The sequence below is a fragment of the Nomascus leucogenys genome, chromosome 17, assembly GCF_006542625.1.
Source record: "Nomascus leucogenys isolate Asia chromosome 17, Asia_NLE_v1, whole genome shotgun sequence".
NCBI lineage: Eukaryota > Metazoa > Chordata > Mammalia > Primates > Hylobatidae > Nomascus > Nomascus leucogenys.
In genome coordinates this window covers 37033023-37058052 of record NC_044397.1, presented here as the reverse complement: position 1 = coordinate 37058052, position 25030 = coordinate 37033023, and the positions used below count along the sequence as shown (strand labels likewise).

Sequence of the window (25030 nt, the reverse complement as noted above, 5' to 3'; positions counted from 1 at the left end):
TCTAGGGTGAATTGCCAGAGTTAAAAATATTAAGAAGGCCTGGCACGGTGGCTCATGCCTGTAATCCAGCACTTTGGGAGGCTGAGGCCAGCGGATCATTTGAGGCCAGGAGTTCGAAACCAGCCTGGCCAGTGTGGTGAAACTCAGTCTCTACTAAAAATACAAAAAGAAAGGCTGGGTGCAGTGGCTCACACCTGTAACCCCAGCACTTTGGGAGGCTGAGGCAGGCGGATCATCTGAGGTCAGGAGTTCGAGACCAGCCTGGCTAACATGGAGAAACCCCATCTCTACTAAAAATACAAAAATAAGCCAGGTGTGGTGGCGCGTGCCTGTAATCCCAGCTACTTGGGAGGCTGAGGCAAGAGAATTGCTTGAACCTGGGAGGCGGAAGTTGTGGTGAGCTGAGATAGTGCCACTGCACTCCAGCCTGGGCAACAAGAGTGAAACTCCATCTCAAAAACCAACAACAACAACAAAAATTAGCTGGGCATGGTGGTGGTGCATGCCTGTAGTCCCAGCTTTTCAGGAGGTTGAGGCAGGAGAATTGCTTGAACCCAGGAAGTGGAGGTTGCAGCGAGCTGAGATCATGCCACTGCACTCCAGCCTAGGAGACAGAGAGAGACTGTTTCAAAAAAACAAAACAAAACAAACAGAAATTCTTTCCTAGAAGAGGGCCTCTACCTCAGTGGCCGACAAAAAACAGAATGGGCCAGGCATGGTGGCTCACACCTGTAATCCCAGCACTTTGGGAGGCCAAGGCAGGAGGGTCGCTTGAGGCCAGAAGTTCAAGACCAGACTGGGCAACATAGCAAGATCCCACCTCTACAAAAAAATATTAGCTGGGTGTGGTGGTGTGCGCCTGTAGTCCCAGCTACTTGAGAGGCTGAGGTGGGAGGACTGCTTTCACCCAGAAGCTGGAGCCTGCAGAGAGCTGTGATTGCACCACTGCACTCCAGCTCCAGCCTGGGCAATAGAGCCAGACCCCATCTCTAAAATAAATCTATAAACATAGGCCGGGCAAGGTGACTCACACCTGTAATCCCAGCACTTTGGGAGGCCGAGGTGGGCGGATCACGAGGTCAGGAGTTCGAGACCAGCCTGGCCAACATGGTGAAACCCCATCTCTACTAAAAATACAAAAATTAGCCAAGCATGGTGGTGCGTGTCTGTAATCCCAGCTACTTGGGAGACTGAGGCACAAGATTGCTTGAACCTGGGAGGAGGAGGTTGCAGTGAGCCAAGATCATGCCACCGCATTCCAGCTTGGGCGACAGAGGGACTCTGTCTCAAAAAAAAAAAAAAAAGGCTGTCTAGTGTTTCCTCAGCAGTGCCACCAGCCCGCAGGAGGGACCCACCCGTTCCTGCTGCCCCACAGGGACCTGGGGCTGGAGAATGTCCTGAGGTGACCAGTGCTCCGGTGGCTCCTCTCCTGAAGGGACTGGGGGGACCTCCAAGCTGACCCTGTCCAGGTGGGCTCTGTTGTCGCTCAGCCACCCTCTGGGGCTGCCCCTTCGTTTGTTTGTGGAAAGAGCGCGCCCTGTCTGGGAGGGGAAGCGGCAGGCAGAGGCACCCTGCGCTCTAGGGGTGGAGCCCCACGGCGGCGTGTCTGGACATGAGTACCCTGCCTCCACTCTAGAGATGTCCACGCCCCCTTGCCGGGGCAGCCTGGGAGGACACTGGCCAGTGACCAGCGACAGGAGGCCAGAGGGCGCTCCAGGAGAAGGTTTTCGTGCCACGATGTGGGTCCCCCAGTCAGCAGATGCCAGGGGAGGGCCAGGGGCTGCAATGTATCCTCTCTGCCCACAGCGTCCCCCCAAGAACAGAAAGACTTTGAATAGCGTCACTGGTTTATTCAGTTTCATCCAGGGCAACTGTTTTAAAAACCCGCACACAGGACGGTGGATGTGTCTGCCGCATGTGATCTACATAACGCCATGCATAGATCCTCAGCACGAGGCAGGTAAGGGCTGCAGCTGAGTCAGGATCCACTCAGGCTTACTTGGTCTGGTCCTCAGCAGACCCTTCCTGGAAGATGCGAAAACACATTCCGCCTTCCAAGTTTCTAAACCAGAAACACCTGCGTTTTGAAACAGGTGGTCAGGTACTAAACGGAGAGGGTGTCCCATGTGGGAGGGGCCTTGGCATGTCTAGGCACTGGGAAGACTGTGCTCCAAATTAGGATGGCCCCCGGCTGGCTCCTGGGCAAACTGAGGCAGAGGTCCCTGTTTTTATTTTTGAGAGCCTTGCTCTGTTACCCAGGCTGAGTGCAATGGCGTGATCTCGGCTCACTGCAACCTCTGCCCCCCGGGCTCAAGTGATTCTCCTGCCTCTGTCTCCCGAGCAACTGGGATTACAGGCATGTGTCACTACGCCCGGCTAATTTTTGTATTTTTAGTAGAGATAGGGTTTCACCATGTAGGCCAGACTGGTCTCGAACTCCTGATCTCAGGTGATCTGCCCACCTCTGCCTCCCAAAGTGCTGGGATTACAGATGTGAGCCACCGCACCTGGACTGGAGCCCTCTGTTCTTAAAGACTCTTCAAAGTCAGGCTAAACCTCCAGAAACTGAATTTCTAGGCTGCAATGGCATTCCTCATTGCCCATGCTGCCCTTCAAGGCGTTTCTGTAGCTCCAACAACAGCTCACCCTCCGTCTCCCCACAGGCTCTGGGGTGACCCTGAGGTTTCCCCTCCCGGCCACCATGGCCCTACCCATGGTCGCTGCTATTCTCACAGCAATGGTTTGCCTCGTGCCTCGAAACTAGAAAGGCTGGAGCTGGGAGAACGAGAACCCTAGGAGAAAGAGAACAAGAAATTCCAAGACTGTCATCCTCCTAATCAGAGGGCTAGACTTGGATGTGGCTCTGTCCCCACCCATGTGCCACCATCACTGGGCACTTAATACCCGCCTGGATGCTGCCAGGCCAAGAGCTCTGCCTGGGGACCAGGTACAGTAACTGGCCCCCAGATGGCACTGGTGATGCGTTCCACAGTCTGGGGAGTGTGGTACTGCGTGGGCAGGGGCACAGATGGTCCAGGAACATGGGTGGCAGGAGAAGGCCCAGGAAGGCCCCTCCCAAAAGGCTTAGGCCAGAGTAAGGGGCTGCTGCCTCTCCCAGCCGTAGGGAGCCATTTGTTTAGGAGAGCCGGCCTGTCTTGACCCAAAGCCACTCTTTGGAGGAATGCTGACATGCTGACATTCTTTTCTTTTTCTTTCTTTGCTTGCTTTCTTTCTTTTTTTTTTAAAGATAGGGTCTCAATGTCACCCAGGCTGGAGTGCAGTGGCACAATCATATTTTAGTTATTTTTCTTTCTTTTTTTTGAGGAGTCGCCCTCTGTCATCCAGGCTGGAGTGCAGTGGCACCATCTTGGCTCACTGCTACCTCTGCCTTCTGGGTTCAAGTGGTTCTCCTGCCTCAGCCTCCCAAGTAGCTGGGACTACAGGCAAGCACTACCACACCCAGCTAATTTTTTGTATTTTTAGTAGAGACAGAGTTTCACCATCTTGGCCAGGCTGGTCTCAAACTCCTGACCTCAAGTGATCCACCCGCCTTGGCCTCCCAAAGTGCTGGGATTACAGGCGTGAGCCACTGCGCCTGGCCAGTAGCACAGTCATAGTTCACTGCAGCCTCTACTTCCCCGGCTCAAGCAATCCTCCCACCTCAGCCTCCCAAGTAGCTGGAACTACAGGTATGCACCACCACGCCCAGCTAATTTATTTTTATTTATTATTTTTTGAGACAGAGTTTTGCTCTGTTGTCCAGGCTGGAGTGCAGTGGCACAATCTCAGCTCACTGCAACCTCTGCCTCCTGGGTTCAAGCGATTCTCTTGCCTCAGCCTCCTGAGTAGCTGGGATTACAGGTACCCGCCACCATACCTGGCTAATTTTTTGTATTTTTGCTAGAGATGGTTTCACCATGTTGTTGCTGAGGCTAGTCTTAAAGTCCTGATCTCAAGTGATCTGCCTGCCTCAGCCTCCCAAAGTGCTAAGATTACGGGCACAAGCCATTGCGCCCGGCCTGGCTAATTTAAAATAATTTTTTTAGAGATGGGGTCTCGCTATGTTGCCCAGGCTGGTCTCGCACCCCTGGGCCTCCCAAAGTGCTGGGATGACAGGCGTGCGCTACCTCACCTGGCCGATGTTGACATTCTTTAGCAAAGCGAACACATATTAAACTGTAAGAGGCGTTTCTACAGGCCGCAGGAAAGTACAGACGTGCTGGAGGGCAAGGGTCGCAGACAAATGTCTGCAGGGGACACAAAGGACAAACCCCTCAGAAGACATGGGGCTCTTCTCCGGCCCCCGGGGATGCCACAACTTTCTCGTGGGGACCCTCGGCGTGACTCCCCAAGGGCCCCTCAGCACGGGGAACTGCGTGTCAGGGTCTGTTCTCTGTTGCCGCCACATTTCTAGAGACCCCAACCAGGCCACCCAGAATTCCACGGCACGGCCAACCTGGACCCCGGAGAGAGCTTAAGCTTTTACAAGAGATGTGATCAGAGCATGAAGAAGTCCAGTGATTTTTTTTTTCTTTTTTTTAGACAAAGTTTCGCTCTTGTTGCCCAGGCTATAGTGCAATGGCGTGATCTCAGCTCACTGCAACCTCTGCCTCCTGGGTTCAAGTGATTCTCTTGCCTCAGCCTCCTGAGTAGCTGGGACTACAGGTGCCTGCCATCACGCCCGGCTAATTTTTGTATTTTTTTTTCGAGATGGAGTCTCGCTATGTCGCCCAGGCTGGAGTGCAGTGGCGCGATCTCAGCTCACTGCAAGCTCTGCTTCCCAGGTTCACGCCATTCTCCTGCCTCAGCCTCCCGAGTAGCTGGGACTACAGGCACCTGCCACCACGCCCGGCTGATTTTTTGTATTTTTTTAGTAGAGACGGGGTTTCACCATGTTGGCCAGACTGGTCTCGAACTCCTGACCTCAAGTGATCCGCCCGCCTCGGCCTCCCAAAGTGCTGGGATTACAGGCACCTGCCACCACGCCCGGCTATTTTTGTATTTTTAGTGGAGACGGGGTTTCACCGTGTTGGTCAGGCTGATCTTAAACTACTGACCTCAGGTGATCCACCCACCTTGGCCTCCCAAAGTACTGGGATTACAGGCGTGAGTCACTGCGCCCAGCCCCAGTGACTATTTATGAGAACAAAAGACAAGGCATGGCTGACTCTCCAGGTTATAGCTGGAGAAGAGGGGAAAGGTGGTTGGTTGTACGAGCAGCTCAGGGCAGCTGGTGCTGCGGCGTGCATGTGCGGCCCAAGAGCGCGGCTTCGGGTCTACCCCATGCCTTCAGGGAAAAGGCCAGAACCTGTACTGCACAGCACGGTCACTGTGTGTGGTGGGACCCAGTGTCGGCTGAGAGGCCTGGAGGGGTCTTGCCTCCCTTGTAGTCACTTGGTGTCATAACAAGGAGGGCACTCATTTGGCCTGGGCCGGACCCTGGCCCCACTATCCACAGGCCAGGCCAGGCCAATGGCCTTGCCTAGACAGGAAGTCCCCCAGGCTGTCCCCTCGCTGCCTGGGGCCACGGGCAAGCTGCACAGGTTCCAGGGCCTGAGCCCTCGCCTCCTGCTGCCACAGCCCAGGGGAGCGGCTGAGTCAGCCTTAGAGGCCATTCTGTGGCCCAGAGCTGGAGGCCGGTGGCTGCGGGGGGTGGGGGAGGGGTCCTTTCCCCACCCTGGTGGCCCCGCTGAGTCCGTGTGGCCAGGGCTCTGGCTGGGAAAAGAGAATTTGAGCCTAGCATACTTTGCAGCAGCCCTTAAATAACTCAGCCTCCTCAAGGGGGCGTCTCACAGATGCCCGTGAACATGTCTCCTCCGGCCCGGCCAGGCCGCCCACCGTTGGAAACATCCCCCAGGGACTGACCCCACTGCCGAAGGCTGCAGCTCCCCCAACACCTGCTGGGCTGACATGTGTCCTGGCTCCTGTGTTCCCCCAAAGCCAGGCCACCCAGCTCCCTCCAGGGCCAGGCAGGGAAGCACCAAGTCCTGCATTGCACCTGTACCCACTCAAACGCCGCAGCCCTCATGTCATCACTGTCACACGGGCCACTCGGCACCCATGAAGCCCACCACAGGTCTCTGGGGCAATCCTTCTCAGAAAGCAAAACCCTGCCCTGGCTCTCCCAGGCCTGCCAGCCACACATGCCGGGTCTGAGACTCCCCCGGACCACTGGGTGCTGCTTGGAGCCCCTCCTGGCCCAGGACTGATGGGCAGATCCCGCTGGAGCCTCTTCACCGTGTCCCCGACCCAGGAAACCCCGAGGCCAAGGAACCAGCCTGGCTTTGCCCCCAACGCTCTTAGCAACACAGTCCCTCATTGAACCAGACGGTTCTATCTCAGGAGAAGTCATCCAGTCCTTATGGTATTAAGACAAGAGGAAAACTTTGGTCTTGAACTACCCGGCAGCCTTGCAAAATGTCTGCATCTGACAAATCCCCACCTCTGTGGACTTCCGGGCGCAGGGCCACCCCCAGCCCCGGCCCTTGGCCCCCGGCCCCTCACACGACCTGCAGGCTGCGCTCATGCCCGTCCAGCTGGACCTTGAGCTTGTGGAGCTCCTCGATCTCGCGGTTGTGGCGCTCCGTTTTGTGGCGCACCAGGGAGCGGTAGAAGTGGATGGTGAAGACCACAAAGATGAGGCCCACGGGCACCATTATGATGGTGGACACCAGGGCGGCCTGCCAGCCCGTGTGACTCCCAGGGCCGGGTGGGGGGCCAGGCTGGCGCCGGGCGTCCACGGGGAGGAACTTGATCCAGCAGAGCAGCACCACCTCGGCCAGGAAGAGTAGGATGCCGAGCACGGTGGAGAAGCCCCAGGCCAGCTCGATGTAGGGGTGCATGCGCTCGTGCGGGGACTCGCTGATGGAGTTCAGGTTGTGGATGTTGCTCACGGCCTCCACGTTGGGCAGGATGCAGGTGCTGATGAGGAGGGCGAACAGGTGCACGGCCACCAGCACCGTGGTGCAGGCGCTGAAGGCAATCAGCAGCGGCCGCGGGTACTGGTACTGCGTCTCCAGCTGCACCTCCACCATGGCCACCTGCGGGGACAGCAGACGTGTGGTGCTGGGTGTGGGGAGGGCGAGGCATGGCCCCACCAGGGCCACCTACCAGGCAGAGCAGGGGCTGGGCCAGGTTCGGGGGACAGGGTAGCCATGGGCTCGCCTGCTGGCAGGACTCACCCCTGTTCTGGGCCCTGGAAGACCAGAGGGCAACCTCCTCACTGATCAAATGTTTCACATTTTCCTTTGTTCTAATTATCTGAAGAAGACTGCACTGAGAAAAACATCTCAACAGTACAGAAGAGGCCAGCGTGGTGGCTCACGCCTATAATCCCAGCACTTTGAGAGGCCGAGGCTGGTGGATCACTTGAGGCCAGGAGCTGAAGACCAGCCTGGCCAACATGGTGAAACCCCATCTCTACTAAAAATACAAAAAGCAGCCGGGCGTGGTGGCGGGCACCTGTTATCCCAGCTACTCGGGAGGCTGAGGCAGGAGAATCACTTGAACCTGGGAGGTGGAAGTTGCAGTGAGCCAAGATTTCACCACTGCACTCCAGCCTGGGTGACACAGTGAGACTCTGTCTCAAAACAAGCCACAGAAGTTAAAAAAAAAGAAAGAAAAGAAAGGAAAGAAAGAAAGAGAAAGAAAGAGAAAGAAAGGAAGAAAAAGAAAGAAAGAAGGAAAGAAAAGAAAGAGAAAAGGGAGAGAAGGAAGGAGGAAGGAGGAAGGAAGGAAGGAAGGGAAGGAAGGAAGGAAGGAAGGAAGGAAGGAAGGAAGGAAGGAAGGAAAAGAAAGAAGTGAAAAACTGGCCGGGTACAATGGTTCATGCCTGTAATCCCAGTGGTTTGGGAGGTTGAGGCAGGAGGATCACTTGAGGCCAGGAATTCCAGGCTGCTGTGAGCCCTGATCACACCACTGCACTCCAGCCTGGGGGACAGAGGGAGACCCTGTCTCTACAAAAAATACAAAATTAGCCGGGCATGGTGGTACATGCCTGTAGTCCCAGTTACTGAGGAGACTGAGGTGGGAGGATCGCTTGAACCCGGGAGATACAGGCTGCAGTGAGCTATGATCACACCACTACACTTCAGCCTGGGTGACAGAGAGAGACCTCGTCTCTACAAAAAAAAGAAACTGACCTTTCAAAAGGTAAAAACTGGCCAGGCACGATGATTCATGCCTGTAATCCCAGCACTTTGGGAGGCAGAGGCAGGAGGATCGCTTGAGCCCAGGAGTTTGAGACCAGCCTGGGCAACATAGTGAGAGCCCATCTTGACAAAAAAAAAAAAAGGGAAACTGACCTGTTAAAACAGAACAACTGAAACTGCCGAGAGTCACCAGACTCAGAACTGCACACCTGGACGACCTCAGACAGACCACATGGTGCCTCCTCAGCAGAGGCCAAAAGCCCAGTGAGAGCCGGCATCTCTAAAACCCAGGAAAGGTGACAGAAGTGAGGCCAAGGGTGAGGAGGGAAGCTGTGGAAAGGAGGCATGGCTGGGTCTCCTAAGGAAGCAAAATCATCAACCACAGTCAGAGGTTACAGCAGGTATGGTCTAAAACGAACAAACCAAGGAACGGCAGGCTCTGCTTGGTGTCTTGAAATGTGAGGTCAGCCAGGTGCGGTGGCTCACGCCTGTAATCCCAGCACTTTGGGAGGCTGAGGTGGGTGGATCACTTGAGGTCAGGAGTTCAAGACCAGCCTGGCCCACATGGTGAAACCCCGTTTTTACTAAAAATACAAAAAATTAGCTGGACGTGGTGGCGGGCATCTGTAATCCCAGCTACTCAGGAAGCTGAGGCAGGAGAATCACTTGAACCCAGGAAGCAGAGGGTGCAGTGAACGGAGATCATGCCACTGGACTCCAGCCTAGGGACAGAGCAGGACTCTGTCTCAAAAAAAAAAAAAAAGCAGCAGCCTGGCGAAGGTTCTTCTACCCACTGTGTTTCCCTCCTAGACCTAAGCCATCCCTGTTTAAAGAAAAAAAAAAAAAAAAACTCAGGCCAGGTGCGGTGGCTCATGCCTGTAATCCCAGCACTTTAAGAGGCCAAGGGGGGGGGGGGGTGGGGGGTGGGGGGTGGGGCGGATCACTTGAGGTCGGGAGTTCGAGACCAGCCTGGCCAATATGGCAAAACTCTTTCTCTATGAAAAATACAAAAATGAACCGGGCATGGTGGCTTGTGCCTGTAATCCCAGCTACTCGGGAGGCTGAGGCAGGAGAATCGCTCAAATCTGGGGGGCAGAGGCAGGAGAATCGCTCGAATCCGGGGGGCAGAGGTTTCAGGGAGCTGAGATCATGCCACTGCACTCCAGCCTGGGAGACATAGTGAGACCCTGCCACAAAAAAATAAATAAATAAAATAAAATAAAAAAATAACTCAGGAGGCTGGGCCCCGGAGTTGGAGGTTGCAGTGAGCTATGAATGTACTACTGCACCCCAGCCTGGGCAATGGAGCGATATCCTGTCTGGGGAAAAAATAAAGTAAAAAATAAAATAAAATAATATATATGAAGATTTCATAATGTCCTTCAGCAACTGCCACCTCTTAGCAGCTCATTTTTTCACCTCGCTTTCAGTGGTGAGGGAACGCTTCCTAGATAAAAGAAGACATGGCCGGGCACCTGTAATCCCAGCCCTTTGGGAAGCTGAGGTGGGCGGATCACCTGAGGTCAGGAGTTCGAGACCAGCCTGACCAACATGGCGAAACCCCATCTCTACTAAAAATACAAAAATTAGCCGGGCGTGGTGGCGGGCGCCTGTAATCCCAACTACTCGGGAGGCTGAGGCAGGAGAATCTCTTGAACCCGGGACGCAAAGGTTGCAGTGAGCGAAGATCGCGCCATTGTGCTCCAGCCTGGGCGACAGAGCGAGACTACATCTCAAAAAAAAAAAAAAAAAAAAAAAAAGACATGGCAGTCCTAGTGGACCAGAGCCGAAAAGCAACTCAGCAGTAATACGGCTGGGGCCCTTGTGAAACGTATCCAAAAACCAGTAGCCACGGAACATGGGCTGAGGGGTGGTTTTTCTCAGTGTGGCCCTGGGTTGGCTATGGTCACCTGAAAGGATATGGCCCAAGTGACAAATATTACAAACCACAGAGGCCTCCAAGACAGGAAATAAAGATGATTACGAGATGGGGGGAGGGCTTGCAAAAAGTGGTTTTGTTCCATCTTAAAAGGAGAAAAGCGGGCGCCTGTAGTGCCAGCTACTTGGGAGGCTGAGGCAGGAGAATGGCGTGAACCCAGAAGGCGGAGCTTGCAGTGAGCCGTGAGCCAAGATGGCGCCACTGCACTCCAGCCTGGGTGACAGCGCAAGACTCCGTCTCAAAAAAAAAAAAAAAAAAAAGGAGAAAAGGGGCTGAGTGAGGTGGCTCACACCTGTGATCTCAGCACTTTGGGAAGCTGAGGCAAGAGATCACTCAAGCCCAGGAGTTCAAGACCAGCCCGGGCAACAAAGCGAGACCCCATCTCTATCAAAAAAAAAAAAAAAAAAAAAAAAGAAGAAGAAGAAGAAAAGAGAAGGCAATTTTTCACTGTGTTTATGCAGAATTTTTTTTTATTTAAATAAATTTTTTTTTTTTTTTAATGAGACAGTCTCGCTCTGTTGCCCAGGCTGGAGTGCAGTGGCGCTGTCTTGGTTCACTGCAACTTCTGCTTCCCGGGTTCAAGCGATTCTCCTTCCTCAGCATCCCCAGGAGCTGGGCCTACAGGCATGCGACACCATGGCTAATTTTTTTTTTTTTTTTTTGAGACTGAGTCTTGCTCTGTTGCCCAGGGTGGAGTGCAGTGGCATGATCCCGGCTCACTCCAACTTCCCCTTCCCGGGTTCAAGTGATCCTCCCGCTTCAGCCTCCCGAGAAGCTGGGGTTACAGATGCCAGCCACCATGCCTGGCTAATTTTTGTTTTTTTGTTTTTTTTTGTTTTTTGAGACGGAGTCCTGCTCTGCCACCGAGGCTGGAGTGCAGTAGAGCGATCTCAGCTCACTGCAACCTTTGCCTCCCGGGTTCAAGTGATTCTCGTGCCTCAGCCTCCTGAGTAGCTGGGCCTACAGGCGTGTGCCACCACGCATGGCTAATTTTCATATTTTTTAGTAGAGACGGGGTTTCACCGTGTTAGCTAGGATGGTCTCCATCTCCTGACCTCGTGATCCGCCTGCCTCGGCCTCCCAAAGTGCTCCGATTACAGGTGTGAGCCACTGTGCCCGGCCTAATTCTTGTATTTTTAGTAGAGACAGTGTTTCACCAGATCGGCCAGGCTGGTCTCCAACTCCTGACCTCAAGTGATCTGCTCACCTCAGCCTCCCAAAGTGCTGGGATTACAGGCATGAGCAATGGCGCCTGGCCCTCCTTTTCGTATTTTTAGTAGAGACAGGGTTTCCCCATGTTGGCCAGGCTGATCTGGAACTCCTGACCTCAAGTGATCCGCCCGTCTCAGCCTCCCAAAGTGCTAGGATTACAGGCGTGAGCCACCCCGCCTGGCCTATGCAGAGGTTTTATGAGGTGGGGCCTGGGATCACTGGTTCTCTGTGTTGGGGGAAGAATACGCATCAAGAACTAAGCTTCAGGTTAGGCATAAGCACGTGTTGCTAGACAAAGGAACAGCTTTGCAATTCTAATGAGGGAAGACTCACTATAGAGGCGAACTCTACCTAGCAATCTGTACCTTTCCCTGTTCCCAGGGCCCTGCCCCGACTCAGCTACAGTTTCTGATGATTTGTATTTGTCACTTATTTTTCCCAGGCTGCCCTGCAGTGTGAAGAACGATCTGACCTGATGGTGCTATGCTAATCTAATCAAGCAGGTGCACTGCAGCTCCCCCGAGGCTCAGCTCCACGCCAGACAGTTCACTTGCTTCCCACTGCAGCTAGTGCTCTGTATCTGTGAGTTCCACATCTGCAGATTCAACCAACCGCAGGTCAAAAATACTTGGGGGAAGAAAACAAAATGAAACAACAATATTTCTCCCTTGGTATAAGGTGAAGAAAAAAATAACAATAATTAAAGAAAAAAAAACCAGCCTGGGCAACATAGCAAGAGCCACCTCTTTTTTTTTTTTTTTTTGAGATGCAGTCTCGCTCTGTGGCCCACGCTGGAGTGCAGTGGCGCAATCTCGGCTCAGTGCAACCTCCGCCTCCCGGGTTCAAGCAATTCTCTGTCTCAGCCTCCGGACTAGCTGGGATTACAGGCAACTGCTGCCACGTCCAGCTAATTTTTGTATTTTTAGGAAAGATGGGGTTTCACCATGTTGGCCAGGCTGGTCTCGAACTCCTGACCAGGTGATCTGCCCGCCTCAGCCTCCCAAAGTGCTGGGATTACAGGAGTGAGCCACCATGCCCAGCCAGATTTTTCTTTTAAATTGCACCATCAATCTAACAATTGAGGCTCTGGCCTACAGAAAAACAATTGAGGCCGGGCATGGTGGCTCCTGCCTGTAATCCCAGCACTTTGGGAGGCCAAGGGTGGCGGATCACCTGAGGTCAGGAGTGTGAGCCCAGCCTGACCAACATGGTGAAACCCCATCTCTACTAAGAATACAAAAATTAGACGGGTGTGGTGACGTGTGCCTGTAGTCCCAGCTACTTGGGAGGCTGAGGCGGGAGAATCCCTTGAATCCAGGAGGCGGAGGTTCCAGTGAGCTGAAATCACACCACTGCACTCCAGCCTGGGTGACAGAGCAAGACTCCATCTCAAAACAAAAACAAAAACAAAAACAAAGAAAAACAATAATTGTTTTCACATAAGGAAACAGGCTGGACAAGGTGTAATGCTAGCACATTGGGAGGCCGAGGTGGGAAAATCACTTGAGAGTTCAAGACTGCAGTAAGCCATGATTGCACCCCTGCACTCCAGCCTAGGCAACAGAGCAGAGAACTTGCCTCTAAAAAAAAAAAAAAAATTAGCCAGGCCCGGTGGCACGTGCCTGTAATTCCAGCTACTCAGGAGGCTGAGGCAGGAGGATGGCTTGAGCCCAGGAGGTGGAGGCTGCAGTGAGCCATGATCACACCACTGCCCTCTCCAGCCTGGGCAACAGAGCGGGACCCTGTCTCTAAAAACAAAACAAAAAACAAATAAATCACTTCGCCCTATAGGACCTGTGAGCACACTGTTGTGTCCTCACTGTGAGTCCTTAACCTCTGGGACAATTCCTTCCAGGGGTGTGGGTCAGCGGCTTTGGAGCCAACAGGAGATGGGCCCCTTGTCAGAGCCGCAGCTTTGTCCAAAACTGACTCTTGTCCTAGGGGATGACTCAAGAGGGAAGGCGGCCCCTGGAGCCAGGCCAAAAGCTGTGCTTTGTCACCCTGGAGGCCACATTCCAGGAACGTCTGCATCGCTAACTGGGCTAAACTGATCCAACCCCAATCAATCCCTGAGGCCCTGCTCAGAGATCCCTGAGAGCTCCAAACTTTTGGGTGGTGCCTGAGACGGGGCAGACATGGGCACCTTTCTCCAGGAAACCCTGTACCATGCAGCACTTTGATTTGATTTTCTTTTTAATTAATTAATCTGTTTATTTCAAGACAAAGTCTCACTCTTGACCAGCTGGAGTATAGTGGCGTGACCTTGGCTCACTGCAACCTCCGGCCTCCCAGGTTCAAGTGATTCTTGTGTCTCAGCCTCCCGAGTAGCTGGGATTACAGGCGCCTGCCACCATACCCAGCTAATTTTTTTGTACTTTTAGTAGAGATGGTGTTTCACCATGTTGGCCAGGCTGGTCTCGAACTCCTGATCTCAAGTGATCCACCCATCTTGGCCTCCCAAAGTGTTGAGATTACAGGCGTGAGCCACTGTGCCTGGCCAAAATAAATAAATAAATAAATTTTATTTTTTCTTTTTAGAGATGGGGTCTCACTCTGACGTCCAGGCTGGAGTGTAGTTGTAGATCATAACTCATTGAGGCCTCCGCCTCCTGGGCTCAAGTGATCCTCCTGCCTCAGCCTCCCAAGTAGCTGGGGCTATAGGTGTGCGCCACCACGTCTGGCTAATTATTTTATTTTTGTAAAGACAGGGGTCTCGCTGTGTTGCCCAGGCTGGTCTCAAACTCCTGGCCTCAAGCTATCCTCCCGCCTTGGCCTCCCAAAGTGCTGGGATTACAGGTGTGAGTCACTGCACCTGAGCTACTATAATTACCCCGAACCAACTTCCCTCCTTGCTAAGCAACTACTTGATGTGAACAGGACAGAGTGGGCTTTCTGAAGATTCTAGAGCTGGGAGCCCCTGGCAACTCCCAGCGCCCCCACTCGCATTGATGGAGTCATCCTTAGAGGAGCTGGGACTTGGGAAGATGCTTCCTACTGGTCCATCCTGGCTGCCAGAGACTAGAGGGAATGCTTTGGTTCCCGAGGCATCCCGGGACCTCAGTTAGCAAAGCCCATCTGACCAGTGTGCTCCTTACCTGGCGCCCATACTCACCATGGCAAAGCCGGAGAGGAGGGCGGAGGTCCTGCTGGAGGCCTTCAGCTTGGCCCTGCTCAGGTAGAGCTTCCGCCACGACAGGGCCTGTACCGAGTGGTGGTTAGAGGTGACCAGTTCCAGGTAGCTGCGGCGGACCCAGTCCCGGTAATCCATGCCCTTGTGGCCGGGCTCAGGGCAGGCAGGAGCAGAGGGGTCGATAGGCACATTGAGCTCAGCGCTCATGGTGGGAGCCAGGCTGAGGGTGGGAGAGAGACATGCTCAGACATCCTAGGTTACTGCGGCCTGGAAGAGCTAGACTCCAAGCCCATTCAAACTGCAGAGGCTGCCATATACAGCCCACGCCAGAGACCAGGGGTTTAGAAAGTGCCCAGGACCTAAAGTTATGTTTCTTTGTTTGTTTTTGAGACAGTGTCTCACTCTGTCACCCAGGCTTGGGTGCAGTGGGGCAATCTCACCTCATTGGAAACTCTGGCTCCTAGGTTCAAGCAATTCTCCTGCCTCACTCTCCTGAGTAGCTGGGATTATAGGTGTCTGCCACCACGCCTGGCTAATTTTTGTATTTTTAGTAGAGACGGGGTTTCATCATGTTGGCCAGGCTGGTCTCGAACTCCTGACCTCAAGTGATCCGCCTGCCTCAGCCTCCCAAAGTGCTGGGATTATAGGTATAAGCCACCGCGCCCAGCCTTCTAGGACCTAAAGTTATGAAACCTGGATTTGACTCTACTGTGTGATTCTGAGCATGACAGCTGACCTTTCTGACCTGGCTCTTCCATCTTGAGAATGGGGATATTTCCACCTATAGGACTTTTTATTTATTTTTATTTTATTTTATTTTATATATTTTTTTGAGACAGTCTCACCAAGTTGCCCAGGCTGGAGTGCAGTGGTACAATCTCTGACTCCCAGCTTCAAGCGATTCTCCTGCCTCAGCCTCCCAAGTACCTGGGACTACAGGCGCCCGCCACCACACTTGGCTAATTTTTGTATTCTTAGTAGAGATGGAGTGTCACCATGTTGGCCAGGCTGGTCTCGAACTCCTGACCTCAGGTGATCCACCTGCCTTGGACTCTCAAAGTGCTGGGATTACAGGTGTGAGCCACCACATCCAGCCTACTTTTTAAAAAAATAGAGACAGAGTCTCATTCTGTTGCCCAGGCTGGAGTGCAGTGGTACGATCATAGCCCACTGCAGCCTCGAACTCCTAGGTTCAAGGGATCCTTCTGCCTCAGCCTCCTGAGGAGCTAGGACCACAAGCACAGGACCATGCCTGCTAGTTTTTTAATTTTTCCTAGAGACAGGAATCTCACTATATTGCCCAGGCTGGTCTTGAACTCCTAGCCTCAAGTGATCCTCCCTCTTATGCCTCCCAAAGTGCTGGGATTACAGGTGTGGGCCACTGCACCCGGCCTCACCTCTAGGGTTTTTGAATAAGATAACGCATCTGAAGACGAAAGACTTCTTCCAACGTCCAGGTGCCAGCCATGGAATAAACATTTCCAAGTAGCTGCTAGTTTCACAGATCCAACTTACATTTTATTATTTTTTAAAATTTATTTATTTTTTGAGACAGTCTCGCTCTGTCACCCAGGCTGGAGTAAAGTGGCGCAATTTCGGCTCACTGCAACCTCCGCCTTCCAGGTTGAAGCCGTTCTCCTGCCTCAGCCTCCCGAGTAGCTGGGATTACAGGCATGCGCCACCATGCCTGGCTAAGTTTTATATTTTTAGTAGAGACAGGGTTTCACCATGTTGGCCAGGCTGGTCTTGAACTCCGGACCTCAGGTGATCCGCCCGCCTCAGCCTCCCAAAGTGATGGGATTACAGGTGTGAGCCACCGCGCCTGGACTTCAACTTAAATTTTGATCAGTATAGTCCACCCCAAGAAAAATATTGGACTTACATAACTAAAACCACATCCAAGCTACAAGGCAAACTTTTAGCAAGATGAAAAATGAAATCTACCAACTCACACGACCACATTTTGAGGAGAAACAGACGGCGGAGATGCCTGGACTCACGCCTGGTAAACATCTGGTTTGACTAACATGGATTAAACATCAGAAGGATGGATCTGTCAAGATTTGTGAATTTAAACCTAAATCTCCACTAAGTAGGGGATTGGCGGTTGCGTGTGTCCCAAGGAGCTGGGCTTCTCGGCCACACGCCAGGATCCAGTTCTAATTAATCTGCAGGGCATGCTTCAAGGGCACAGGCACCTTGTGGTTTACTTGGTATCAAAAAGAGTGACTTTTCCAGCCTGGCCAACATGGTGAAACCCCGTCTCCACTACAAATACAAAAATTAGCCAGGCGTGGTGGCGGGCGCCTGTAATCCTGGCTACTCGGGAGGCTGAGGCAAGAGAATCGCTTGAACCCAGGAGGCGGAGGTTGCAGCAAGCCAAGATTGCGCCACTGCACTCCAGCCTGGGTAACAGAGCAGGACTCCGTCTCAAAAAAAGAAAAGAAAAGAAAAAGAAAAAGAGAAGAGAAGAAAAGAGAAGAAACTTCTATGTCCAGGCCCACATAGGCCCCATGGAAAGTCTACATCAGGCTGTTACACACAGATCCGTGTTTCTAGGTCCCAGGGAGTGTGGCTGGGGTGGATGAGTGGAGTGGGGGGTGCTTAACAGGGTCAGCAGCTGAGGAAATGCCCCAAACTTAGTCCATCCATGCCAGAGTCGAGCCCCCCATAATTGAAAATGCCCTAATTTGGAAATTACGCAGGAAAGTGCTCGAGGTGGAAAACAGTGTCGCCTTTCCCTTTGTTCTCAACAAGGCTACAAAGCCACAGCCTTCCCTGGCCAACAGGACCTCTGGGAACAGTTCTGTGCTATTTCTGCCAGGGGATGCCAATTACCAGGTCATTTATACGAATGCCAACTCAGGCTCTCCGTCCCATCTCCTTGTGTACATCCGCAGCCAGCAGCACCACGTCCAAGCACTTCCATCCCTGAGATGTTACTTCCCTTGGGGAAAATTCAGAGAAACGCTGCAATCCATAGGTTAGCTCCACATAATGGAAAATGCTATAATTTGGAAACTGCATTTTTCCTCTCCCCCCACACACATAGTTAACAGAATTCAGCATGCAGGTCTGATGACCACAGTATACAGAGACTGGAGGGGTGAGACGCTAAACTTTGCTCCCTCTGTCCGCCCTCCTCCATTACACAGGTGCTTAGCACACTTGGTACTTAAGGATCCAAGATGAAAGAGGCCAGAATTCATGGCCTCCCAGTAGGGGAGCAAGATAAGGGGATGTGGGTCAGGAGCAGTGGCTCACACCTGTCATCCCGGCACTTTGGGAGGCCGAGGCGGGCGGATTACTAGAGGTCAGGAGTTTGAGACCAGCCTGGACAACATGGTGGAACCCTGTCACTACTAAAAATACAAAAATTAACTGGACGTGGTGGTGGGCGCCTGTAATCCCAGCTACTCAGGAGGCTGAGGCAGGAGAATCGCTTGAGCCCAGGAGGCGGAGGTTGCAGTGAGCTGAGATCATACCATGGCACCCCAGCCTGGGTGACAGAGTGAGACTCTGTCTTAAAAAAAAAAAAAAAAAAAAATAGCCGGGTGTGGTGGCAGAGGTTGCAGTGAGCCGAGAGCACACCACTGCACTCCAGCCTGGGCAACAGAGAGAGACTCCATCTCAAAAACAAAAAAAAAAAAAAAAAAAGAGGTCAGGGCAATCCTCATCCACTGAGCTAAAGGCTTCAATGGAGGGCAGGGAGCAGAGGACTGGCTGCCTCACACTGAGGCCAGGAAAAGGTGCCCGCAGGTAACACCAGGGAGGTGACACAGCAGCCCTTTGCAGGCCAAAGTGCCTCATGCCTGTAATCCCAGTGTTTTGTGAGGCCAAGGTGGGAGGATCACCTGAGGCCAGGAGCTGGAGACCAGCCTAGGCAACACAGTAAGACACTGTCTCTAAAAATAATTTTTTTTGAGATGGGATCCTGCTGTGTTGCCAAGGCTGGAGTGCAGTGGCACAATCTCGGCTCCCTGCAAACTCTACCTCCCAGGCTCAAGCGATCCTCCCGCCTCAACCTCCCGAGTAACTGGGACTACAAGTCCCATGGTGTGCCACCATGCCTGGCTAATTTTTGGTATTTTCGGTAGAGATAGGGTTTTGCTATGTTGGCCAGGCTGGTCTAGAACTCCTGAGCTCAAGTGATCCACCCACCTTGGCCTCCCAAAGTGCTGAGATTACAGGCGTGAACCACTATGCCTGGCCTCTAAAAAGAATTTCAAAAAAGAGGGACCTTTCCTCAAAGACAAGACGCTGCCTGCATGGAAGGATTCTGAGAGACAGGAAGGCCACTCCAGGTGTACGTGTGGGGTGGCTTTCCTTGTCCAGGAGATATGGAGGGAAGGCTGGCTGCCACCTGGGGGGTGGAGGGGCAGGGAGATGTGGGTGGAAGACACTTGGAGCCTGGGGCTGTGGAATGAGCCAGAGGGTCTGGGCAGCATGACTGGGCGTCCAGCCACGGGAGAACGGAAGAAATTGGTGAGTGGAACGGTCTGGGCACTGCTAGATCATTCTGGTTTGGGACCACAGTTCAACCCAGGGAAATGGCTGGCCGACTGGCAGGAGTGGGACACAAGGGAGAGCCTGGTGGCCTCCAAAGGAAGGAAGCGTGAATGCCCCATCAGTAAGGGTGGGCTGGGCTCAGGTCTGAGAGTGGAGGTGAAGAGCTCAGGGCAGTGAGGGCTGAGGGTGGCTTCCTGGGAGCCGCCAGGCCTCCCATGCCCCATCGGTGAGGCCCTGCAGATGTCCCCAGAGTGGGTGGGGTTGTGGAGGAAACGATGTCTGTCTGCCTGGAGCTGGGTCTTGAGACAGGTCTGCAGGTCTCGAAGGAGCAGCCCAGGAGGGGGTTCAAATTCATCCTTTATGTTCCCAATGCCAACTGTGTGTGCCAGGCCCGGTGGCCCAGGGGGAGGGACAGAGTCTGGGCCTCACACTGGATCCCAGGCAGGGGGTGGGGTGGGGCAGGATGGAGCCCTGTACTTCTGTTAGGTGGCACAGACCCTAGAGGATGCTCCGGGACTGAACCTTGTGGGGTTGCTTTTTTTTTTTTTGCTTTAACGAGCAGTCAGAGAAAACAGGTCTTGTAGAATAATGCGATCCCCTCTCTAGAGATGAGCTTTTCTTCCTGGCTGGCCTATTGGACACATTTCCAGAGGGCGGTCTCGGAGTTTGACTTCCTCTAAGCATCTGGGGCACCGGCAATGGCGAGTGTCTCTCTCCAGCAGGCGCACTGGGAGGGGGCCTCCCAGGGGCGCCAGCCTTCATCCCTGTCCCTCCCCCAGGGACGCCCGGGTGTCCGGACCCGGCTGTGCCCCGGACCCTGATCCTCTGGGCGCCGCACCCCGCCAGGGATCCCGCGGGGTGGAGGTCACCAACCCCGGATGGGTAGTGACCGCGCCCCGGCAGCCTACAGTCGTCCCCTTCCCCGACGATCGTCCCCAGTCCAATTCCGGCACCCCCAGCCTTAGGGACCCCGCTCCCCGCGCCAGGCCCCCGCGCCGCCACACTCACCGGAGCTGCCCTCGCCCCGCCCGGCTCAGCTCCCGCTTGGACTGCGTGGCCGCGTGGCCTGTGGCCCAGTGGCCCGGCCGGGGCGCCGAGCGTGGCCCCCTCCCTCCTTCCGCCGGTCGTGCGGGGTCCCCCGGCCCCGCCTCCACCCCGCCCCCGCGGCCGCCGCAGCCGCTGCCAAGGCAACCAGGCGCCGCCAACACGTGACCCGCCCGCGGGGGAGCCGCGGCCACGTCACCCACCGGGCCGGGAGGGGCGGGGCTGGCGGCGCCTTCTCGGAGAGTGGGGGGGTGGGGGTCCCCGCCTCACCTGGAACCACCCCGGGATCGCGCGAGGGGGAGGAGCAGGGGAGGTGGGAAGACCCTGACCCGCGCACATTCCTCCTGCCCCAGCTCCTGTCCCTGGCCCCAGCTCTGGGAGTCAAGGCGAGGCCCCCCTCGCCCCATCGGGGGTCCAGCTACCCACAGACCACTATCTGGGCTTTCCCTGCCCCTGGGTCCGGGCGCAAAAGGGGAGCCCCGGGCTTGGCAGGGTGAGCCTCGGGGGGTGCCCAGCATTGGACGCTGGCTGCGTGGAGGGGTGGGGAGTGGGGACAAGGCAGGCGGGTGCCAGGTAGGCAGTGGAGGGGAAAGGAAGGTGGGGAGGGGAGAATCCGTCTGGCCACGCCCGAGTTTTCACAGGATTTTTTTTTTTTTTTTTTTTTTTGAGACAGGGTCTGGCTCTGTCGCCCAGGCTGGACTGCAGTGGTGCGGTCATGGTTCAATGCAGCCTCGAATTCCTGAGCTCGAGTGATACTCTGCCCTCAGTCACCCAGAGTGCTGAGGCTACAGGCAGGAGCCACCACACCGTGGTAATTAAAAAAAAAAAAAATTTGTATTTTGAGAGGGAGTTTTGCCCTGTCGCCCAGGCTGGAGTGCAGTGGTGCCATCTCGGATCACTGCAAACCCCGCCCCCGGGGTTGAAACGATTCTCCTGTCTCAGCCTCCCGAGCTACAGGTGCACGCCACTAGCCTGGCTACTTTTTTGTATGTTTAGTAGAGACGGGGTTTCACCATGTTGGCCGGGCTGGTCAACTCCTGACCTCAGGTGATCCGCCCGCCTCGGCCTCCTAAAGTGCTGGGATGATAGGTGTGAGCCACCGTGCCCGGTCAAAAAAAAAAAAAAAATCTTTTTTAGAGATAGAGTCTTCCTGTATTGCCCAGACTGGTCTTAAACTCCTGGCCTCATGCAATCCTCTCTCAGCCTCTCACAATGTCCAGCTAATTTTTAAATTTTTTTAAAAAATAGAGATGGGTCTCGCTATGTTGCCTCTGCTGGTCTCGAACTCCTGGGCTGAAGTGATCCTCCCACCTCAGCCTCCCAAAGTGCTGGGCATAGAGGCATGAGCCACCTTGCCTGGCCCCTGCCCAGGGTGTTGGATGGCACCATGAAGAGCTTGCACTGAGCTAATTGGGGGTTGTCACCCAGAGCGCACTGCCATTCACAGGCCCAGCAAGACCCCTGGGGTCCCAACTCCAGTGCAGCGCGCTGTCCTTCTCATGCTGTTCGCAGACAGCAGCAAAGAGTTTCTGCTGTGCCCTGGCCCCTTCCACTCCCTATTGCAGGGAGCCTCTCACCTTTAACAGTGAATTCTCTGCGGTTTTACGAGCGAGGTAGTCAAACAGGAGCGTTCTTTTCAGGAAGTGCAGCACATGAATAATTCACAGACAGACAAGATGGGTTCCTATCAGCCCCGCGGTGCCAGACGGTCCCTTGGAGTCCTTCCTCCGTGCCGGGTAGGCTGCTTCGTGCCCTACATAGGATTTTTCCATCTGTCACAACAGCATTGGACTGTGACACATTTATCCAAATGCAGGAAAAATTCCACTCATGTCAGCCAGCCCACATTTTATGACAATTGGAAGAGTAGATGTTACGGACGCCAGGTTAAATCCATCTACACTTCGAGTTGTATTTTACAGGCTACTGCTGACAGCCAGAATGAAACCAGGAGGACACTTAGTCTAATAAACCAGGTTTCCCCCTCCGGGTTACTGACCTAAAAGGCAGGTTAGGCCCTAACATGGGCATAAGCAAATCCCAGGGTTCCTTACTGGCCCTCCTCCCGCCACCCCCATCAATGGCTATGGGTGAGGGATCATTTGAATTTCAGGGGTAAAGTCCTCAAAAAGCAATCATGTTATGGCTTTCCAACATGGAGTTCTTGGTAAAATGAATCTCAGTGGCTCACGCCTGTAATCCCAGCACTTTGAGAGGCCGATCACCTGAGGCCCGGAGTTCAAGACCAGCCAGGTCAACTGGTAAAACCCCGTATCTACTAAAAATACAAAAATTAGCCAGGCATGGTAGCACACGCCTGTAGTCCCAGCTACTGGGGAGGCTGAGGCAGAAGAATCGCTTGAACCTGGGAGGCGGAGGTTGCAGTGAGCCAAGATCACGCCATTGCACTCCAGCCTGGGCCAGAGAGCAAGACTCTGTCTCAAAAAAAACAAAAACAAAAACAAAACAGGAAGAAAACACTTTGTAAATGGCAGTAGTTTGCATCATAGATGAACATGCTTTCAGCAAAGGAGTCCTTTGCTTGTTGAATTCTCTCTTGCAGCGACTTCACTCATCCTTGAGAAAGCTTCCTGTGCCCGTTACTGATGCCGCCACCCCCCAGGCATATTTATCCAGCATGCTCAGACAGAAGCAAAATGCAAGTCATAATTGCCAGTGCTTTTCAGAGTTGGTTTCCTAACCAAACACAGAATAGCTTGCTTGCTTTTCTTTCCCTCCCTCCCTCCCTCTTTTTCTCTTTTCTTTCTCTCCCTTCCTCCCTCCCTTCCTTCCCTCCCTCTCTTCCTCCCCCTTCCCTCCCTCCCTCACTTCCTTCATTTCTTTTTTCCCCTCCCTTCCTCCCTTCCCTCCCTCCCTTTCCTTCCTTCATTCCTTCCTTCCCTCCCTCCCTTCCTCCTTCTCTTTCTCTCTCCTCTCTCTTTCTTCTCTCTCTCTCATATTTATGAGACAGAGTCTTGCTTTGTTGCCCAGGCTGGAGTGCAGTGGTGCCATCTTGGCTCACTGTAACGTCCGCCTCCTGAGTTCCAGCGATTCTCATGCCTCAGCCTCCCAAGTAACTGGGATTACAGGCACGGGCCACCATGCCTGGCTAATTTTTGTATTTTTACTAGAGACGGGGTTTCACCATGTTGGTCAGACCGGTCTCGAACCCCTGGCATCAAGTGATCTGCTGGCCTCAGCCTCCCAAAATGTTGAGATTACTGGGGTGAGCCACCATGCCTGGCCTATAATAGCTTCTTTTTGAGATAGAGTTTCGCTCGTCATCCAGGCTGGAGTGCAATGGCATAATCTTGGCTCACTGCAACCTCCACCTCCTGAGTTCAAGCAATTCTTCTGCCTCAGCCTCCCAAGTAGCTGGGATTACAGGTGCCCACCAAATTTTTGTATATATTTTTTAGGAGGGACAGGGTGTCGCCATGTTGGCCAGGCTGGTCTCCAACTCCTGACCTCAGGTGATTCACCCGCCTAAACCCAGCTCCTAAACCCACAGGATGTTTCAGCCTTCAGCCCTGTCGTCGGGGACCCCTCCTTCCACCAGGAAACCTTGTTCCTTGGCTCCAGTGAGTCTGCCTGCTTGTCCCCCAATTTTCTGTCCCCTCGATACGCAATTCTCAGGGTTCTGTCTGGGTCCCTCTCCTCTCTATGCTCCTCCCTGACTGATTTCATCTACTCCCATAGTTCCAAGGACCAGGGCAGCCTGATGACCCCATCATCACCTTCAGCCTTGATCTCTCTTCCCAGCACACATGCCTAGGGCCCTCCATTTCACCAGGCCCACAGCCAAATCTGTTACCTTCCCTTGCATTCCTGCTCCACCACCTGGGTCAGCCGTCTCAGAAGGGTTCCCTCACCCACTCCACTGCTGCCACCCATGAGTCCCCTCCCCTTCAGGTCGTGTGAGTTCTCCCACCTCCACGTCACTGGACTCTCCCCTACTTCTCCCTGTCCCCACTTGCTTCTGCACTAACTCAGGCCACCATCACCTCTGGTCTGCATGGCAAGGCAGGAGCCTTGTCCCCTTCCACAAACTCAAAGGTCCCCCATGTCTCTCCATTCCAGCCTCTACCCTGTGGCCTTTGAGACTCCAGTCCCCTGATTAACAGGCTCTGAGGCCATGGCAGGGCACCTCCTCCCTCCCCAGCTCGCTTTCTGGGCACTCTTGTTCTCCTGAGCCACCTGAGTTCAGCTCGGCGCTTGCCTTCGCAGAGGCCTGGGTCAGGTGCCCACACAGCAGGCTGTGCTGCTCTTCCCGATCCTGTTCCTGCTCAGACCTGGAGCCCCCTGAAGGCAAGAACTGTGTCTTGCCCACCACCATCCCCAGTGCCTAGCAATGGGCCTTGGAATCCTTTGGATTTTGCACTTAGTTGGTGCTCAATAAACATTTGCTATTTTTTTTCCATTTATTATATTTTTTGAGACGAAGTTTCACTCTTGTTGCCCAGACTGGAGTGCAGTGGCGTCATTTTGGCTCACTGCAACCTCTGCCTCCTGGGTTCAAGCAATTCTCCTATCTCAGTCTCCTCAGTAGCTGGGATTACAGGCTCTCGCCACCAGGCCTGGCTAATTTTTGCATTTTTAGTAGAGATGGGGTTTCACCATATTGGCCAGGCTGGTCTCAAACTCCTGACCTCAGGTGATCCACCCGCCTTGGCCTCTCGAAGTGCTGGGATTACAGATGTGAGCCACCACGCCCAGCCTTTTCTTTTATTTCTGAGACGAGGTCTTGCTCTGTTACCCAGGCTGGAGTGCAGCGGCACAATCATGGCTCACTGCAGCCTCAACCCCCCAGGCTCGAGTGATTCTCCCACTTTAGCCTCGGAAGTAGCTAGGACTATGCCACTAGGCCAGGATCATTTTTCAATTTTTATTTTGTAAAGATGTGGGGTCTCACTATGTTGATCAGGCTGGTCTTGAACTCCTGGCCTTAAGTGATCCTCCCACCTAGGCCTCCCAAAGTGCTGGGGTTACAGGCAAGAGCCACCGCACCCAGTGGATTTGAGACGTTCTGTGGAGTAAGAAAACAGA

General features: G+C 53.8%; 1 protein-coding gene across 1 annotated transcript; it reads right to left on the bottom strand.

Annotated features, from left to right (window-relative positions):
* Positions 1 to 5111: 5111 nt before the first annotated feature.
* On the bottom strand, positions 5112 to 17382 carry ORAI2 (ORAI calcium release-activated calcium modulator 2). The gene is made up of 3 exons (XM_030797498.1): positions 17270 to 17382; positions 14414 to 14651; positions 5112 to 7040 (listed from the first exon to the last, which is right to left on the bottom strand). The coding sequence occupies exons 1-3, from the start codon at positions 17275 to 17277 to the stop codon at positions 6501 to 6503; spliced, it is 786 nt and encodes a 261-aa protein (XP_030653358.1). The 5' UTR covers positions 17278 to 17382; the 3' UTR covers positions 5112 to 6500.
* Positions 17383 to 25030: the final 7648 nt, after the last annotated feature.